This window comes from Heterodontus francisci, chromosome 8 (assembly GCF_036365525.1).
Source record: "Heterodontus francisci isolate sHetFra1 chromosome 8, sHetFra1.hap1, whole genome shotgun sequence".
NCBI lineage: Eukaryota > Metazoa > Chordata > Chondrichthyes > Heterodontiformes > Heterodontidae > Heterodontus > Heterodontus francisci.
The window spans coordinates 8684587-8705426 of NC_090378.1; the positions used below are offsets into that span (position 1 = coordinate 8684587).

The 20840-nt window shown below is 42.2% G+C and overlaps 1 protein-coding gene across 9 annotated transcripts in view; it reads left to right on the plus strand.

Moving 5' to 3' along the window:
* Nucleotides 1–16558, plus strand: part of ssx2ipa (synovial sarcoma, X breakpoint 2 interacting protein a) — a 72330-nt gene extending 55772 nt beyond the window's left edge. For 6 of the 9 annotated variants that reach the window (XM_068036604.1, XM_068036603.1, XM_068036608.1 and 3 more), the window contains 8 exons: nt 59–134; nt 258–435; nt 2494–2644; nt 6404–6540; nt 11390–11563; nt 12286–12403; nt 14597–14771; nt 16081–16558. In XM_068036604.1, coding sequence (XP_067892705.1) covers nt 59–134; nt 258–435; nt 2494–2644; nt 6404–6540; nt 11390–11563; nt 12286–12403; nt 14597–14771; nt 16081–16294 — 1223 coding nt within the window. In that variant the 3' untranslated portion in view covers nt 16295–16558. Of the gene's footprint in view, nt 1–58; nt 135–257; nt 436–2493; nt 2645–6403; nt 6541–11389; nt 11564–12285; nt 12404–14596; nt 14772–15239; nt 15318–16080 lie in introns of all 9 variants that reach the window. The other 3 variants (XR_010975466.1, XM_068036610.1, XM_068036609.1) reach the window with 3 other exon arrangements.
* Nucleotides 16559–20840: the final 4282 nt, after the last annotated feature.

Consider the following 20840-nt stretch of genomic DNA (forward strand, 5'->3'; position numbering starts at 1 on the left):
ATGTTATAAATGACTGACTCCATAATGCATTTTAACCCCTTTCCTTTTATTTAAAAAGGTATTGACATCCTTAATTATGTGGGTCGGCCTGATGGGCGACGGAGTGCATGGAGGACTGGCAAAACAGAAGCCAGGTACTATAAAGTTATTTAACTAAGATCTTGCATGTTTGTTATTGCATTGCAAATATATTTCCATGATATTGCTTTGCAAAATCCTAGCACAATTTTGTTACTCATTCTCTCCCAAAACTGCAGGAATGAAGGGGAAATGTACAAATCCCTTATAAACAACTATGAAAGGCATCATAAAGAACTAATGGTGGAAAATATTGAACTGAAACAAGTTCTACAGCAGATGAAGAAAGATATGATGTCTATGCTTAGCCGTAGAAAGCAGAGGCCAAAAGAGCACATGGAAGATAGCAGTGGTATAGTGAGTTTCCCAATATTCTTTCCGATAATGTGTTGTATGAAATCATAACCTTTTATTCTGTTGTGCTGTGATCCTTATAGAATAGTGTGGTTCCAAAATTTATAACATATGGATATTTTGCTGCATTTTTATAAATTTAACCCCATCCCCATGTGTGACAATGGAATTGTTGATTGACCTTTGATCATAATACAAGATTTGGTTATGGATGCATAATATTGAATAGTGTACAATTATCTGAATAGATTTACACTATACTGTTTCAAGTAGTACTGCCTCTGTGATATGGCATCTCGGGGAATCAGTTTATCTTGTCAATTTACCATAGCAATAAATCTCACACCAGTGTTGAGTGTCTCTGCTTGCACTCTGTGAGCACCAAAACTAAATACAAGCACTGCTGTTTCTCTCTTGATAAGCTTCGGGTGTTTATACAGCTTTCAGACGTAAATGTATTGTTATGCTGCTTTTTAAATATTTTTCCCTTAAATTCACTCACTTTCATGGTTTGGGGGAATAGCAGATTTCTATGAGCCAGCATGATGGGCTAGTAATCCAGAGACCCAGGCTAATGACCTGGAGAGCCAGGTTCAAATTTCACCATGGCAGCTGGTGGAATTTTAAAGTCAATTAAATAATTTTGAATTGAAAGCAAGTTTCAGTAATGGTGCCATGAAGCTATCGTTGATTGTCATAAAGACCCATCTGTTTCACTAATGTCCTTTTAGTGAAGAAAATCTGCTGTCTTTACCTGGTCTGGCCTACATGTGACTCCAGATCCACAGCAATGTGGTTGACTCTTATCTGCCATCTGAAATGGCTTAGCAAGCTACTCAGTTGTTGAAGGCAGTTAGGGGTGGGTAACAAATGCTGGCCTTGCCAGTGATGCCCACATCCCAAGAAAGAATAAAAGAAAAAAGCAATTTTCAAATTATGATTTAATAACTTTTTGCGCAATGGCTTAACTCTTGGTATTACTTGAAGAAAATTTAAGAATATTTAAATGCCCAAAAAACAACTCGTTCTCCATTTTGGCCATTTTAAAATGATACAATTCAGTTTCATAGCTGTAATAACAATAAGGGATGTTCTAGGATTAGTCTCAAGATGCACCAGGGATGAGATGTCAGTGCAGGAGACAGACAGAGACAGACCTCTGGTAAGGATCTGGTGTTTGTGCCACTATTGAGAAGTGTGATCCAAGCTCTCGAGTGAACAGGAAGGAATAACCTCAGATGTTCTGTTAGTGAATGTGTCTGACGTCAGGAAGAAGATGCAACACTTTGCTAATTTGAAGTTCCTACTTTTCCCCTCTGGTTCCTAGATTTTTCACTGGAAATAAAGGCCAACAGAACAAACTGTTGCAGATAATACAAAAAACAGCTTCAGAAACCTTAGTGTTCTGAGCTTCTTGCTCTCCAAGCAATGCATCTTTTTTTCCCATGCTGGAAAAATATTGTGATAATCAGGCACCATTCTAACATGTAGCCAAAGTCACCCAATACTGACTTCCCAGCTATTGAATAGGGCAGGTTGTGCTCTTCAGTGCTAACTAGGCTGGTCACTGGAGTGGACTGTGCCATAGTTCCTTGGTTCGTGAAGTTTATAATTCTAAATTGGGAATATTTTTAGCTTGATGCAATGATCTGTAGTTTGGTCCTTTTTATGAGGTAACTGAAGTCCCAAATGTATCTTGCCCTCTACGCTGCCTCCAAAGAACTCCTGGGTAGGATTAAATTCAGCTCCATGAGTGTACATGCAAATAACTGATTCTCTCTTGTCTATTGGTGAAATAGACTCTGAATCTACCTGAGTATTTGACTGTAAGAGTGCATTGGAAAGACTTGGCACACATGGTGGTAACAGTCCAATAAAACATTTCCAAATAGCCTCATTTTCTTTAAGGGCCTTTTGCAAGACTTCAACTGCTTTCCATTTTTGATGGAAAGCAGAATTGTTGGTATCATGTTGAGGGGTGAGTTTTTGTTTTAAATGAAGCAGGCTGGACACCCTTTTTTCTATCACCCAAGAAGAAATTTTTATTTTTTGATTTCACAGGCAGGATCGGACAATGAAGAGGATTCTCGTGAATCCAACAAAGAAAATAGCTTGGAGCTTTCTTGTGATGAAGTCCGGGAGCAGCTTACCAACAGTATTCGGCAACAGTGGAGAATACTGAAAAACCACGTTGAAAAACTAGACTCTCAAGGTGTGATTGGCTGTATAATTGAATAGTCCAGGGCAGCAGTGTCTAATTTTCTTTTGAAGGTCACTTGGTGTGAATACTATGGAATTTCATGGGCCATAAAGAAAGCCCTAATAACAGTTGGTTCTAAATCAACAGGCCCACAAAATGCAAATGCAGCAATTCAAAGAGTAAGGAATAAAAGTGCAGATGGAACTGTGCCGAATTGTCAGGGCTTGTTGTCCACATGTGGCGCATAGGCCATAATTTGGACATCCCTGATTTTACACAGTGGAGAAGAGAAAATAAGTAACTGCATTAAATTATATTGCTGTTTTCAAAGATTAATTTTAATGATCTAAATTGGGAAATATTTAAAGACAATTACTGACAAAGATGTTTATTAATCGTCTCCAAAGTGTGTCTTTTCAGAAAACCCGTAGCACTAATATTACTAAGTCATCCTTGGATAGCAAAGTTAAAGGAGAGTTGACTCTATATTGAAATTATTTATGCGTGTTCTCCAAAGGAAATTTATCCCCACGTAATTGGGATTCAAAAATCCCTGAAAACTTGTATTTGTGTCAGTCTCTCTCCCCGTCTTTTTTTTAAAAAAAAAACTCACTTGATGAGTTGAAGCTCGGAAGTTTTCTGATGAGACTGAAGGGATGGGCTGTCTGTTTTGTGCTGGGTCTTTTGAATTGCTACATGCTGCTTCCTATTGTAAGAAACCTGAAGGGAATTTCTTTATATTCCCTTTTCAGAAAATGGAACATAGAACAGCACAGTACAGACCCTTCAGCCCACGACATTGTGCCGACCCTTTAACCTACTGTAAGATCAAACTACCTACATACCCTTCATTCTACTATCATCCATGTACCTATCCAAGAGTCACTTAAATGTCTCTAATGTATCTGCTTCACGCACCCACCACTCTCTGTAAAGAACCTACCTCTGACATCTCCCCTAAACCTTCCTCCAATCACCTTAAAATTATGCCCCCTGGTGATAGCCCTTTCCGCCCTGGGAAAAAGTCTCCGGCTATCCACTCTATCTATGCCTCTCATCATCTTGTACCCCTCTATCAAGTCACCTCTCATCCCTCTTCGCTCCAATGAGAAAAGTCCCTAGCTCCCTCAACCTTTCTTCATAAGACATGCCCTCCAGTCCAGGCAGCATCCTGGTGAATCTCCTCTGCACCCTCTCTAAAGCTTCCACATCCTTCCTGTAATGAGGCGACCAGAACTGAACACAATATTCCAAGTGTGGTCTAACTAGGGCTTTATAGAGCTGCAGCATAGCCTCGCGGCTCTTAAACTCAATCCCCCTGTTAATGAAAGCCAACACCCTATACGCCTTCTTAACAACCCTATCAACTTGGGTGGCAACTTTGAGGGATCTATGGACATGGACCCCAAGATCCCTCTGTTCCTCCACATTGCCAAGAATCCTGTCTTTAAGCTTGTATTCAGCATTCAAATTTGACCTTCCAAAATGAATCACTTCACACTTTTCCAGGTTGAACTCCATCTGCCACTTCTCAGCCCAGCTCTGCATCCTGTCAATGTCCCGTTGCAACCTACAACAGCCCTCCACACTACCCACAACTCCAGCAACCTTTGTGTCATCGGCAAACTTGCTAACCCAGCCTTCCACTTCCTCATCCAAGTCATTTATAAAAATCACAAAGAGCAGAGGTCCCAGAACAGATCCCTGCGGAACACCACTGGTCACCGAGCTCCAGGCTGAAGACTTTCCATCTACTACCACCCTCTGTCCTCTATGGGCCAGCCAATTCTGTATCCAGACAGCCAACTTTCCCTGTATCCCATGGCTCCTCACGTTCTGAATGAGCCTACCATGGGGAACCTTATCAAACGCCTTGCTAAAATCCATATATACCACATCCACTGCTCTTCCTTCATCAATGTGTTTTGTCACATCCTCAAAGAATTCAATAAGGCTTGTGAGGCATGACCTGCCCCTCACAAAGCCATGCTGGCTATCTCTAATGAAACTATGCTTTTCCAAATAATCATAAATCCTGTCTCTCAGAATCCTCTCCAATAATTTGCCCACCACCGACGTAAGACTGACTGGTCTGTAATTCCCAGGGTTATCCCTATTCCCTTTCTTGAACAAGGGAATAACATTTGCCACCCTCCAATCATCTGGTACTACTCCAGTGGACAGTGAGGACGCAAAGATCATCGCCAAAGGCGCGGCAATCTGTTCCCTCGCTTCCCGTAATAACCTTGGGTATATCCCGTCTGGCCCCGGGGACTTATCTATCCTCATGTCTTTCAAAATTTCCAGCACATCATCCTCCTTAACATCAACCTGTTCGAGCATATCAGCCTGTTTCACACTGTCCTCACAAACGTCCAGGTCCCCCTCACTAGTGAATACTGAAGCAAAGTATTCATTAAGGACCTCCCCTACCTCCTCCGACTCTAGGCACAAGTTCCCTCCACTATCTCTGATCGGCCCTACACTCACTCTGGCCATCCTCTTGTTCCTCACATAAGTGTAGGACACCTTGGGATTTTCCTTAATCCTACCCGCCAAGACTTTTTCATGTCCCCTTCTAGCTCTCCTAAGTCCATTCTTCAGTTCCTTTCTGGCTACCTTGTAACCTTCTAGAGCGCTGTCTGATCCTTGCTTCTTCAACCTCAAGTAAGCTTCCTTCTTCCTCTTGACTAGCTGTTCCACATCTCTTGTCATCCAAGGTTCCTTCACCCTACCATCCCTTCCTTGCTTCACTGGGACAAACCTATCCAGCAGACGCAGCAAGTGCTCCCTAAACAACCTCCACATTTCTGTCGTGCATTTCCCTGAGAACATCTGTTCCCAATTTAAGCTCCCCAGTTCCTGCCTAATAGCATTGTAATTCCCCCTCCCCCAATTAAATATTTTCCCATCTCGTCTGCTCCTGTCCCTCTCCATGCCTATAGTAAAGGTCAGGGAGTTGTGATCACTATCACCGAAATGCTCTCCCACCGAGAGATCTGCCACCTGGCCTGGTTCGTTGCCAAGCACCAAATCCAATATAGCCTCCCCTCTAGTCCGCCTATCTACATATTGAGTCAGGAAACCTTCCTGGATACGTCTGACAAAATCTGCTCCATCCAAACTATTTGCACTAAGGAGGTTCCAGTCAATATTAGGGAAGTTGAAGTCACCCATGACAACAACCCTGTTACTTCTGCACCTTTCCAAAATCTGCCTCCCAATCTGTTCTGTGTCTCTGTTGCTATTGGGGGGGTCTATAGAAAACTCCCAATAAAGTGACTGCTCCTTTCCTGTTTCTGACTTCCACCCATACTGACTCAGTGGACAAACCCTCTTCGACCTTCCTTTCTGCAGCTGTGATACTATCCCTGATTAACAGTGCCACTCCCCCACCATTTTTACCTCCCTCCCTATTCCTTTTGAAACATCTAAACCCCGGAACATCCAACATCCATTCCTGCCCCTGTGATATCCACGTCTCTGTAATGGCCACAACATCGTACCTCCAAAATGGAGGTAGATCCTTGTATGAAGCCATTGTACTATTGTTTACCTTGGCTTGTGTAATCTATGGGGAAAGGTGTGCTGAAATGTTAAATATAAAGTAAGCGTCTTTCTATAATTGTGAAGCACTGATTTTTTTTAAATGCAGGTGGAAAGTGCAAAGCTTTGCTGTAACTATTTAAAAAAAAATAACTTGCAGGTGTATGGTTTATTTTAAATACCTCATTGCTGCAGTGTTGATGGGCTAAGTTTCACTTATTGCAGCATCCTTGGTGAAGTCTGGATTTCTAGAAGATGATGAAATATTTAGCAGAGATGATCATGAGCAAGACATTGAGAAACTAAAGGTAGAAATTCAGCAGTGCAGGGATGTGATCAAAACCCAGCAACAGTTGTTACAGGTATGGTTTTGATTTTAAAGTAAATGCCTCAAATGTGTCAAGTCCATACTGTGAAAGCAACATTGCACTTTGTAGCTGTAAACCCAGCTGCTGATTTGCGCAGTGGTAGCCAATTAGTCCAGGCAGTATAGGATATGTGAAACAACTGAGGTGGGAGGATTGCGCCATCTTTTCTAGTTCCACTTCTCCGCAGGTCACAACATCTATTTAAATGTTTACCCAGTTACCGATGCAGTCAATCATGTACTCTACTGTTTATCCCAGACTTAACCAGTAATGAATCAAAGCATTAACACTCAGATTGAAATATGAAAGCTCCTTTTTACCTTTGCGTCTCTCTCACACACACACACCGGTTAACCGAAAGAGATTTTCTCTTTACAGCTCTTACAAAAAAAAAAGACAAAACAGGAATACTTTGGCCAAATACTTGCTGATACTTGAAAGAAAAAGAGAAGATCTGGAAAGATGTTAGTTGTCTTTTTGGTTCGGCGTCCCAAATAGGCATAGACGGCTATCACTGGGATCTTCTGAGGAGCAGTTCTTTTTAGGCGACGTTGAGGATCAGTTTGGCAGGCTTTCCAGGAGAAATGTGGCATCAGGGTTTCTGACAGGATTTTCAGGAGAAATGCAGCATCCGTTTCTGTTTCTTATACTTGATTCTGAGGAATTTCTCAGATGGAAGAGGGTGCTGATGGTGACTGTTCTCACCTGGGTTTCTCCAACTGCCTTCGAAACAGTTCACGCCCCAACACACTGTCCAATGCAAAACCAAAAACGATATCTCGAGAGTCAAGCCTCCTGACTCCTATAAATCTTGACCCGTCACTTCTCTGTAAACCTCTCCTCCAAGTCACAGAGCCCATGCTGGGTTTTTATCTGAAGACAGGTGACTTCCAGTAAATGTTGTCAAACAAGATCTCTGTGTCCTTTCAGTGACTCCAGTGGGGGAAAAAATCCATGAAATCCTTTTCAATTTTCCCAAATAAAACAATGGCGATAATTCTAAATACATGAGTCCTCAGTGTTATGGTCCAGTAGTTTTTTTTCCGGGAATATGCGGTTTGCCTTTAAGGCTTGCAAAGGTTCAGTATTGCTTTAAGAACCTGCAAGCCTCAGGATTGATAGGAAGGTACATTTTCATTGCCATTTGGAGACTGTGATTCAAAGGGTGCATTCTCGTTACCATAGATACAGCCACTGGGAGTGAGTATTAAGTGATAAATTTGTTATAATTCAATTTTGAACTGGCTTTTTAGTTGAAGACAGTTTGTTCTAACAGGGCACACAGACAGTTGTAGTGTTTAGCACCTGAAAAAAGAGCTCTCAACCGTTTAAACTGAAGGAATAGGATTTTTGTCTGTTAATTATTATCTCTCAAAATCCTGAAGTCAAGCCAAAACACAGATCTCTGGTAATTTAAATTGAAGGAAGGGAAGTTAGACTGTGACAATCTTTTATCCCTCAAAAACTCAAGTCAGATTGATTCTATTGAAAGTGTTTGCAAGTAGTTAATTGTAGAAATTCGCTGGAGAAGGCAAGCGTCACCTACTGCTGGAGTTGGACTACAGACTATTCTACTGTGGAAGAACCTTTTTTTCCGCATTGGTTGACTGAGGATTTCAAGCAACATTGGACTGTAAATTTGCAAGGACTCTAATTTTTTCCATTTTAAATGTTTATATCTTTTTTTGGTGTTTAAGAACTTAGTTCTTCTAATTAAAGAGTTAGTTTGTTGATTTAAAGACACCTGGTTTGGTTAGTCTCATTCAGGGGTTAATAGATGGTACAATTTGGTTGGGTCTTTAATTTGGAAAGTTTTAAATGATATGTTAGACAATCTGTGGAGTGATGGGATTGAATTAACAGTGCATTTCTCCCACCACAATCAGAATTGTATATTTTGATTGGGGGCTTTGACTGGAGTGGTCAGTCGTAACACAAAAAAAAACAACTTAACAAATAATATAGAAGCACTGTCATAACACCTCCATCCTTGGAGGGATGAAACACCATTTTCAAATGTGTTTCATTACAAAGTGTGAGGGGAAAACAAACAGAAAATGAAAATTATTTTAAAACACATTTTCTCTCACATACTTATTTACTCTTTACCTGTAGCTAATACTGTTCTGCTTTGTACCATCTTTGTACTCGTAACTCAAAGCAAAGTTAAATCCTAAACAAAGCATCTGCAATTACATTATTTTTTCCCGCAATGTGGGATAATCTTTAAGTGATAAGGTTGCACTGTAAATTCCATTGGAGTAGTCTGGCATTCTTTTTTGAAAAATTTTTCCACAAAGGCTAGGGGGTTCTGATCCATATATGCCAGTGTGTCTCTTGTCGTGACGAACATAGACCTCAAAATGCTTAAGAGCTAGTAATAAGCCTAGGGTTTCTTTTTCCACTGTTGATTATCTTTTCGGTGTTGGTAACTTTTTGGAAAAGAATCCCACTGGCCTTTCTATGCCTGATTCATTGTCTTGTAACAGGACTGCACCAGCCCCCAGGTCACTGGCACCAATTGCTACCTTGAAGGGCTTAGTGAAATTTAGAGCAGCCAACACTGGTTCATTAATCAAAATGGCTTTTGCCTTCTCAAAAGATGCTTGGAACTCCCGTGACCACACTACTTTGGTTTTCCTTTTTTTCATAGCAAATCTGTCAGTGAAGTAGATTAGATTAGATTAGAGATACAGCACTGAAACAGGCCCTTCGGCCCACCGAGTCTGTGCCGAACATCAACCACCCATTTATACTAATCCCATATTCCTACCAAACATCCCCACCTGTTCCTATATTTCCCTACCACCTACCTATACTAGTGACAATTTATAATGGCCAATTTACCTATCAACCTGCAAGTCTTTTGGCTTGTGGGAGGAAACCGGAGCACCCGGAGAAAACCCACGCAGACACAGGGAGAACTTGCAAACTCCACACAGGCAGTACCCGGAATCGAACCCGGGTCCCTGGAGCTGTGAGGCTGCAGTGCTAACCACTGCGCCACTGTGCCGCCCTATAGCTATAGCAGTAAAATTTGGTATAAACTTGCAGTAGAAACCACACATCCCCCAAGAACCTCCTGATTTCTCGCTTAGTCCTAGGGGTGGGGACCTCCACCAATGCTTGTACTTTTCGCTGTTCTTGGCAACACTTGTCTTTGCCCTACTGTATGCCCGAGGTAGGTTACTCTGGCTTTTGCAGTTCACTTTTGGCAAGGTAAATCATCCATTTGTAATTTTCTAAACACAGCTTCTAGTTGTCCCAAGTGGTCCTTCCCAGTGTCACTGTATACCAGCACATCAAGGTAAATTACACCATTTGGAACACTGGCTACCACTTGGTTTATTAGTCTCTTAAAAGTGGCTGGGGCATTTTTTAGCCTGAATATGGTATCACTCAGCATTGGAAAAGACTGTCTGGTGTGACAAAGGCTGATATTTCTTTAGCTCAGGGTGTTAAAGGAACCTTCCAGTATCCATTTTTTTCAAAAATAGATTTGTTCTAAAGGCAAGCTGTTGAAGCTTTTCGTCTGGCACTCATCAGGACAATCCGCAAGAATGCCAATGTAAGGGAAACAACAGCTTTATACTGTATGAGAAGAGAGTGCTGATTGGTTAGCGAGTGAACTTTGGTAGAGGCATTGCCATGGAGAATGCACCAGTTTGTGGTGACTGACAGTTGACTGCCAAGCTTTGTTTGAAATTTAAACCAGGCAGCTTGACACTGGTCAAGGCATTGCCCTGAGGAATGAACCAGCGAATGACTGTCACTTATTTTGTTTAGCTGAAACAGGCGCAATGTTTGTACATGTTCTTTGTAGACAGAAAGAACAGGGCCCTGTGTATTAATGTAGTTTCCAGTACATGCACATGCGCCACACTGCGAGCCCTACTGACTATCTTAAATTGGTTGTCAGCATAATTCTTAGCAAATGTTATCCAATCGCGGAATCACATCTAATGTTGAACAGTATTTTGAGTTTTGCAAGCATAGGCTGGTTGGGTATGGCCTGTACCTTGCCCATTGCGAACAGCGGAAGGGACATGTTTGATACTATTTGCCAGTCTTTGGGTCATATGACCTATATACCTAGCATCTCACTGGCATTGAAATTCATATATGACATTACTCATTTGTGTGATGGGCAGAACGTCTTTTTGGCTTGACAGCAGCATCCTGTTAGTGGTGAACACATGTGTTGCTACTGCATAGTAGCACCGTGAAACAGCTAGCTTCACCTGTTGCTCACATTTTTGGGATACGTTACCCTTCCAGGGTAATTTGAGGTAGACTGGGCACTTTTTCCAGGCCGAAAATGACAGCCTTAAGCCAGCTAATAGGTTTACTCGATATACAGCGGGACACAAACTGGTCAGGGTAGCCATTGTCAGGCAGGATGTCTTTGATTCACCCTATTTCACAAATCTACCTTCACTGGTCAGTACACAAGTTGGGATTCTTACAGTTCCACGCACTATAAGATTGACCTTATCAGCAACCTTGTAAATAGGGCCCGTGCCATTTGCTCACCATACAAGCTTGATGCTGAATTAAGGCGAATCGATGACATCCTGCGTGACGATGGCTACCCGTCATTGGCGGTCTTTATGTTCTACACCCGCGCTAGGTGGCTGGAGTTTGGTTTTACTCTGCTTTTGTTACAGATCTGTTGCGTGCAGACATGGACTGTGAAATTATCTGAGGAATTGCAAATGTATCTGGCCCATTTTGATGCTTTCTTATTGGTGTTGGGTAGTAAGTTTTAAAATCAAAATGTGTACTTCAGCTTGTTATCTTTCTGCAAATGTGAAGGTTATTTTTTGCCCTTTTCTTTTCAAAGCAACAGCTTAATGCCCAGTGTGATGATGAAACAGCCGTACTACTGAGAGACTGCTACTTACTAGAAGAGAAAGAACGATTGAAAGAAGAGTGGAAACTATTTAATGATCAAAAGAAAAACTTTGAAAGAGAGAGAAGGAACTTTACGGAGGCAGCCATTAGACTGGGGCATGAGGTAGCTCTCGGTTATTTTGCGTTTGTTAGTCTTCACATAGAGTTAACTCATTAATTTTATAGGCCAACTACAGAGGATTCTGTCCCTTAACACTAAATTTGGAATTGCTGTGAAAACTGCATTTTTTGCCGCTTGATGCTTGACTGATTGTCACATTAAATGGTGAGCAGTTATCTTAATGAATTTCTTGTTGCAAAACCATTTTGCGTAGAACATCTCACATGGCACAAAAGATCAATGAGATTAGCTTTGCGACATGCAGAAAGATTGTGTAGATTGCATGGATTCCATAATGTGCAGTCACATCTAATGACATGATTTCCAGCCTTTGGAGAATGACTGGTATGAAAATGATTAATTGCAACTTGTAAACAACTGTGTGTGCCTCTGTAGAGCCTTGCAATTCATTCTATTATAAACGGGACAGAGTCCACAGCACTGGCATCCCTAGACATACATTGATTTCAAAGAGAAATATTTTATGATATAAAGTTTGCATGAGGTTTTTCTTTTCTAGTTCTGGAAATATATTGCTTTTAATGGTTTAATATCTTGATTCTGAAGAAAATGTAGTTCACATTTATGAAGCTAGCACAAATAAATGTAGAATTCACACAAATATTTTGTCAAGTTATTATGCATTCTGATACAGCAGTTATAGGAGGAATGTGTTGATAGATTCAGAAGGGACATTTTTTAAACATTTTCCATTCTGTCTGCAGAGGAAGGTTTTTGAGGAGGAACGAGCAACATGGTTGAAGCAGCAGTTTTTGAATATGACTCCTTTTGTGGAGAGCAAAAAGCCAAAAATAATGAAGCCACAAAGTGCCTTATCTATTAGTAAGTTTTATAACAAAATATGCAAATGATTGAACACTGATGGAAAGTTAAACTTGGCCCATTGTGCATCTGCCCTCTGATGCCCTTGAACTAGCTAATGTTTAGTTTCACTCACTTTTATTCCTCAAGTGTTTTGTTGGATTTCTTTTTCTATAGTGTGCTGCCTGGGACTAATTTTCTCTGCTGGGCAGTTTCCCTGACCTTCCTTGAGTCAGTTCTCCCAAAATCTAGAAATACTCAAGCACACAAGTCCAACTTTTCTTTGCACCATAAATTTTTAAACATTTTAAATAGGCAGTTTGAAAAGGAGTTTGTGTGGTGGTCCTGTTAGCGAATTTTTGATGCTAATATTTGCTGTTTTTAGTATTATGAGCGCCAAAAAGGTGAAGAAGTAAAAATGTGAACTATTTCCATGAGCAAAATACTGTGGATGCTGGCAATCTGAAACACAAACAGAAAATGCTGCAGATAGCAGGTCAGGCAGCATCTGTGGAGAAAGAAAAAGAGTAACTGTTTCAGGTTGATGACCTGATGAAAGGTCATTGATCTGAAACATTAATTCTGTTGCCATCTCCACAGATGCTGCCTGACCTGTTGAGTATTTTCAACATTCTGTTTGTATTAACAACCAGTCATAGAAATAGTTTAATTTATAGATAGGTGCAGCCTCAACAATATATTTTTCACAGTCTTGCTATTTCTACCCTCCTCCATCACTATTATGTCCAAGGAAAAGTGATCCGGCAGGAAATCCCATTCATTCTTGGCTGATTCTTTCATCCCTGGGGAGCATAGGGTCTTAGCAGCTCCAATGCATAGAACGGGCATTGGGACCCGAGTGGAATGGAGGGGCAACATGTTTCAAAGAACAAAGAAAATTACAGCACAGGAACAGGCCCTTCGGTCCTCCAAGCCTGCGCCGATCCAGATCCTCTATCTAAACCTGTCGCCTATTTTCTAAGGGTCTGTATCTCTTTGCTTCCTGCCCATTCATGTATCTGTCCAGATACATCTTAAAAGACGCTATCGTGCCCGCGTCTACCACCTCCGCTGGCAACGCGTTCCAGGCACCCACCACCCTCTGCGTAAAGAACTTTCCACGCATATCCCCCCTAAACTTTTCCCCTCTCACTTTGAACTCATGACCCCTAGTAATTGAATCCCCCCACTCTGGGGGAAAAAGCTTCTTGCTATCCACCCTGTCTATACCTCTCATGATTTTGTACACCTCAGTCAGGTCCCCTCAACCTCCGTCTTTCTAATGAAAATAATCCTAATCTACTCAACCTCTCTTCATAGCTAGCGCCCTCCATACCAGGCAACATCCTGGTGAACCTCCTCTGCACCCTCTCCTTTAACATTCCAGTGCACTGGGGTCCTTTTTAAAAAAAAAAAACACACTCACCTTGCTGGGATTTTCATATGGCAGCAATGAATGAGATTCCCATGGGTTATAATGTGCCCTTTCACTTCACTGTCCAGGCTACAATAGAGTGCTCTCATCTTGCATTAAACCTACTTGCAGGGTAAGCAGTGTCTGATAGCAATCTATTGAATGACTCTAGACTTTGTGCTATTCAATTGAGCAAACATGATTTACATAGTACTTTGACTTTATTATTCGGTTCCACTTTCTTTGAGTTGGAAAGCAATATCTGATGGTTTGTTTTGAATGGACTTGTTATAAAGATTTATTGAGGTTTTCTGATTTTGTAAAAGTGAAAGAAACTGTGGCTTGTATCATTCCTGTAGTATGAGGGCCAGGGGAGGCATTAAAATGGCACATCAGCAATAAACCTGGAAAAGGTTTGAGCTCCCCAGTTGCTCAGCAGTTAAATGAACTCTATGGTCCAGTATTCAGTCAGACTTTGTGCAGAAAGGCCACAGATAAGATTCTGTCTATGCTGAACTAGCTAATTTCAGCCAGGTAGTAATAAAGCACTACCTTGGACTTGGCAGGAAGTTAAAATCTGCCATGTCTCCTATTTCCTATTTCCTATTCCCATCCATTAACTGGCTGAGGTTATGATGCCCACAATTGAACATCCTGCCAATATTCTAATATTTGCAATAGAGCACGGCAGCTTCTAATACAGTTTCTTCCCACTGCGGTTGCTTTAACTTTCAGGAGTATATCGACTAAGACATTTTATTTGATTAATTATGGTCTGTAAAGGTTAAGTTATCTTCTAGGTCCAAAGCAGGAGAAGCACAAGGTACAATCACAGCCAAATACGTCTGCTTACCTCCGACCTAATACAGCTCCAGTAACTGCACCTGAACCTTCAACAAGTACCAAATTTCCTCCAATAAATAGTGCCACATCCACAGAAACGGGTCGAACTGTACACCTCACTCCAGGAACTAGGTGTGTAACATACTTCTGTATCCATTTCGTGTGTCTGTTCTTTCAGTAGGCCTGGTAGGAATATGACTTTTGGGTTTGGAGTGGAGTAGGAAAAGTAATTTAAGTTGTAGTGAATTGCAAAGCAGCAGCAAGAATCTTGAAGCATCAATCCTTCATTCAGACCAGTATCCTGTTAGAATTTTTCCATCTCCACATCTGTAACTCCTTGGGTGGGAAAATCTAAAATCTAAAAATAACTTTTTTGGGGGGCAATGGGAAGCAGTGGGGAATTAATAACTCTGTAGGCCAGGAATATATGAAGTGCTGCCCCTCCCTGCCTGTTGGTTGAATTGAACTGTGCATAGCAATTGTCCACATTTGATGCGGACACTTCATAGTTTGAGGGTGTTGTCTGTGTTTGGTACTGAGTGCCTCTAGTTGATGAATCATGATTTCAAGACTGTGAAGTTCCACCTTTTTGTTTTGTAGTGAGTAAAGAATGGTTTAAGGCTGACCATACAGGAGTTGTGCCAATTAGCACCAGATGACTAATCTCATTTATAAATGGTATGGTTCTGCTTAAAATATCCGTTAAAACAATCTGGCGGGAAAAAACTGACATTTGATAAACTTTCTGGGATGATGAGAGTGTTACTGAAAGTATGTACAGTAGAGTGAGAAAGAAAGAACTTGCCTTTCAGCATCTCCAGGCATCCCAAAGTGCTTTACGAAGTACTTGAACTGTCCTTACCCCAGGACAAAACAGCCCACCTGATCGGCACCCTAACCCCCACCTTAGCATTCACTTCTTCCACCAATAGACCACAGTTACAGCAGTGTGTACCATCTAGAATACCCTGCAGCAACTCACCACTCCTCCTTTGATAGCACCTTCCAAACTCACAATCACGACCACCGAGAAGGACAAGGGCAGCAGACGCATGGGAATATCACCACCTACAGGTTTCCCCTCCAAGCCACACACCATCTTGACTTGGAACTATATTGATATTCCTTCACTGTCACTGGGTCCATATCCTGGAACTCCCTCTGTAACAACACTGTAGATGCACCTACACCACATGGACTGCAGTGGTTCGAGAAGGTGGCTCACCACCACCTTCTCAAGGGCAACTAGGCATGGGCAACAAATTCTGGCCTAGCCAGCAATGCTTGCATCCGATGAAGGAATTAAAAAAAAAAATCAAAATACTATCATCTGGTTGGGTATGGTTGTGTTTTTTTAAAACCAGATAGGAGATCTTTGGTCTAAATGTAGGTGAATGCAATCCAGATTGGCTTGTAATCTTTTTGTTCATTTTCATTGCAGCTCAAGATTTGAACCAAATCGAGGAAATGTGGGCACTTATAATGTAAAGGGAAACAGTAATGGAGCAGCTCATGAGAAATGGAGGAGCACTGCAAAGCCAAGTCCTGATCACTGGTATTATAACGGGTGTTCTACGCTTTGGAACCATTCGCAGGACGACGACGATTTGGATGAAGATTCTCTACAGTCTGAAAATGAACCTAATCTCAAATGACTTGTGCAGAAACTACAACTCCAGATACTGTGAAACACTCTCGGGTCCTTGGAATGTAGTATTCTATTTAAATAAGGCACTTGCATTTATACGTCATGGTGACATTTGAACTGAGGGTCACTTCAAGTAGCACTTTGTATGTTGAGTGGAAACTGAGACTTGTGACTAGGAAGCCTATATGACTTTTCGTTTTCCTTAGGGGCACTGTTTACTTGTAAGTGGGTCAGAAGAATCTCGTTTTAAATAAATGGGTTTTTGTTTTTCTCTTTTGCTATTGATTTTATTTAAGAACTGGGTGCAAACTTTTTTGAAAGAGATTTTTAATTTTAGATGTTTTGATTTTTGAATCTGTTTATGTAGGTTATGTGAGCCATGAGCAGCTGAGAAATTGTTTTTAACCTTTGGACATTACTGGCAATGTTCAATGCATTGCACGTGCCAAATCATCACTACAAGCAACAGTTTCTCAAATTAAATTAAGTCCTTGTAAAGTGTTCTGATCATTTTAATTTGATTTTTAAAAAAAAAAACTAGGTGCTGCTTTAAATGTAACACATTTTTTTTTTGTCCCTAAAGATGGGATCTTAATAAAAATGTGTGTTTACAGGAGATCTGCCATAATAACTTTATTCAAGGATTTGAAACGCAAGATCATTCAACCGCTGCTTGAGAGGTTTGCTGGCTGAGTACATTTGAAGGGTTAAGTATACATTTGAAGGTTTTATGCTTGGAATCATTCGAGTAGAATCTTGCAGCACAGAACAGGCTATTTGGCCCTTAAAAGAGGTGTCCAATTTAGTCCCACACTACTTCCCCCACCCACCCACCCGGTAATCCTGCAAATTAGTTCTCTTAAGTGTATGTCCAGTTGCCTTTTGAAAGATCCTATGGAATCTGATTTCACCACCCTTTCAGGTAATGCCTTGCAGATCATCATAACCACTGGTGTGAAATAATTTCCCTTCTAGATTTTTTGCCAGCTATTTTAAATCTTTGACCTCTGGTTATTGACCCAATTGCCAGAGGAAACCGTTTACACCCACCACCTCTAGCAAGCCCCTCATAATTTTGAATAACTCTTGGGGGTCTCAACTTTCTTTGGTCTAGGGCCCTTCTCCAATTTCTCCACATAACTGAAGTTCCTCATTCCTGAGATCATCCTGGTAAACCCCCTCTGTACCCTCTCAAAGGTCCTGACATCTTTGCTAAAGTGTGGCTCCCTGAACTGTATACAGTACTCCACATGAGATCTAACCAGTGATTTTGTAAAGGTTTGGCATGACTTGTTTTTTTAAAATTCAATGCCTCAACTCACAAAGCCATATAATCCTATTTGCTTTTCTTTAACTGCCTCAGCAACTGCTTCCTTCAAGGAGTTGTACATATGTAATCCCAGATCCCTCTGCTCTTGCAAATGCCCCATCCTGTTAAAATAGTGCCATTTACAAAGAACAAAGAACAGTGCAGCACAGGAACAGGCCATTCGGCCCTCCAAGCCTGCGCCGAGCTTGATGCCTGCCTAAACTAACACCTTCTGCACTTCCGGGGCTCATATCCCTCTATCCCCTTCCTATTCAAGTATTTGTAAAGATGTCTCTTAAACGTCGCTATCGTATCTGCTTCCACCACCTCCCCTGGCAGCAGGTTCCAGGCACTCACCACCCTCTGTGTAACCTGCATTAGACCTTCCAAAATGCATTACCTCACATTTGTCCGGATTAAACTCCATCTGCCATTTCTCCGCTCAAGTCTCCAACCGATCTATATCCTGCTGTATCCTCTGACAATCCTCATCATTATCCGCAACTCCACCAACCTTTGTGTCGTCCGCAAACTTACTAATCAGACCAGCTACATTTTCCTCCAAATCATTTATATACACTACAAACAGCAAAGGTCCCAGCACTGATCGCTGCGGAACACCACTAGTCACATTCCTCCATTCAGAAAAACACCCATCCACTGATACCCTCGGTCTTCTCTGACCGAGCCAGTTCTGTATCCATCTTGCCAGCTCACCTCTGATCCTGTGACTTCACCTTTTGTACCAGTCTGCCATGCGGGACCTTGTCAAAGGCTTTACTAAAGTCCATATAGATAACATCCACTGCCCTTCCTTCATCAATCATCTTCATCACTTCCGCAAAAAACGCAATCAAATTAGTAAGACACGACCTCCCCTTCACAAAACCATGCTGTCTCTCGCTAATAAGTTTGTTTGTTTCCAAATGGGAGTAAATACTGTCCCGAATAATCCTCTCTCATAGTTTCCCTACCACTGACGTAAGGCTCACCGGCCTATAATTTCCTGGATTATCCTTGCCACCCTTCTTAAACTAAGGCACAACATTGGCTATTCTCCAGTCCTCTGGGACCTCACCTGTAGCCAATGAGGATGCAAAGATTTCTGTCAAGGCCCCAGCAATTTCTTCCCTTGCCTCCCTCAGTATTCGAGGGTAGATCCCATCAAGCCCTGGGGACTTATCTACCTTAATGCTTTGCAAGACACCCAACACCTCCTCCTTTTTGATAATGAGATGACAGAGACTATCTGCACTCCCTTCCCTAGGCTCCTCATCCACCAAGTCCTTCTCTTTGGTGAATACTGATGCAAAGTACTCATTTAGCACCTCGCCCATTTCCTCTGGCTCCACACACAGATTCACATCTCTGTCCTCGAGTGGGCCAACCCTTTCCCTGGTTACACTCTTGCTGTTTATATATGTATAAAAAGCCTTGGGATTTTCCTTAATCCTGTTTGCCAATGACTTTTCATGACCCCTTTTAGCCCTCCTAACTCCTTGCTTAAGTTCCTTCCTACTGTCTTTATATTCCTCAAGTGCTTCATCTGTTCCTAGCCTTCCAGCCCTTACAAATGCTTCCTTTTTCTTTTTGACTAGGCTCACAATATCCCGTGTTATCCAAGCTTCCCGAAACTTGCCAAACTTGTCTTTCTTCCTCACAGGAACATGCTGGTCCTGGATTCTAATCAGCTGACGTTTGAAAGACTCCCACATGTCAGATGTTGATTTACCCTCAAACAGCCGCCCCCAATCTAAATTCTTCAGTTCCTGCCTAATATTATTATAATTAGCCTTCCCCCAATTGAGCACCTTCACCCGAGGACTACTCTTATCCTTATCCACAAGTACCTTAAAACTTATGGAATTATGGTCACTGCTCCCGAAATGCTCCCCATGGAAACTTCGACCACCTGGCCGGGCTCATTCCCCAATACCAGGTCAAGAATGGACTATCTACATACTGTTTCAAGAAGCCCTCCTGGATGCTCCTCACAAATTCTGCCCCATCCAAGCCCCTAGCACTAAGTGAGTCCCAGTCAATATAGGGGAAGTTAAAATCACCCACCACCACATCTTTCCAAAATCTGTCTACATATCTGCTCCTCTACCTCCTGCTGGCTGTTGGGAGGCCTGTAGTAAACGCCCAACATCGTGACTGCACCCTTCCTATTCCTGAGCTCCACCCATATTGCCTCGCTGCATGACTCCTCTGAGGTGTCCTCCCGCAGTACAACTGTGATTTTCTCCTTCACCAGTAGTGCAACTCCCCCACCCCTTTTACATCCCCCTCTATCCCGCCTGAAGCTTCTAAAGCCTGGAACATTTAGCTGCCAATCCTGCCCTTCCCTCAACCAAGTCTCTGTAATAGCAACAACATCATAGTTCCAAGTACTAATCCAAGTTCATCTGCCTTGCCTGTTATACTTCTCGCATTGAAACAAATGCACTTCAGACCACCAGTCCCGCTGTGCTCAGCAACATCTCCCTGCCTGCTCTTCCTCTTAGTCTTACTGGCCTTATTTACTATGTCCTCCTCATTTATTTCACTAACTGTCCTACTGCCACACTAGTTTAAACCCTCCCGAGTGACGCTAGCAAACCTTGCAGCCAGGATATTAGTGCCCCTCCAGTTTCGATGCAACCCGTCCTTCTTGTACAGGTCCCATCTGTCCCTGAAGAGATCCCAATGGTCCAGATATCTGAAACCCTCCCTTCTACACCAGCTGCTCAGCCACGTGTTTAGCTGCATTATCTTCCTATTTCTAGCCTCACTGGCACGTGGCACAGGGAGTAATCCAGAGATTACAACCCTAGAGGTCCTGTTTTTTTAGCTTACTACCTAACTCCCTAAACCCCCCCTGCAGGACCTCATCACTCTTCCTGCCTATGTCGTTGGTACCGATGTGTACCACAACCTCTGGCTGTTCACCCTCCCCCTTCAGAATGCCCCCTGTCCGTTCAGAGACATCCTTGACCCTGGCACCAGGGAGGCAACATACCATCCTGGAGTCTCTTTCACGTCCACAGAAGCGCCTATCTGTGCCCCTGACTATAGAGTCCCCTATAGCTATTGCTCGTCTGTGCTTTGTCCCTCCCTGCTGAACAACAGTGCCAGCCGTGGTGCCACTGCTCTGGCTGCTGCTGTTTTCCCCTGATAGGCCATCCCCCCTCCCCCCCAACAGTATCCAAAACGGTATACTTGTTAGAGAGGGGGATAGCCACAGGGGATTCCTGCACTGACT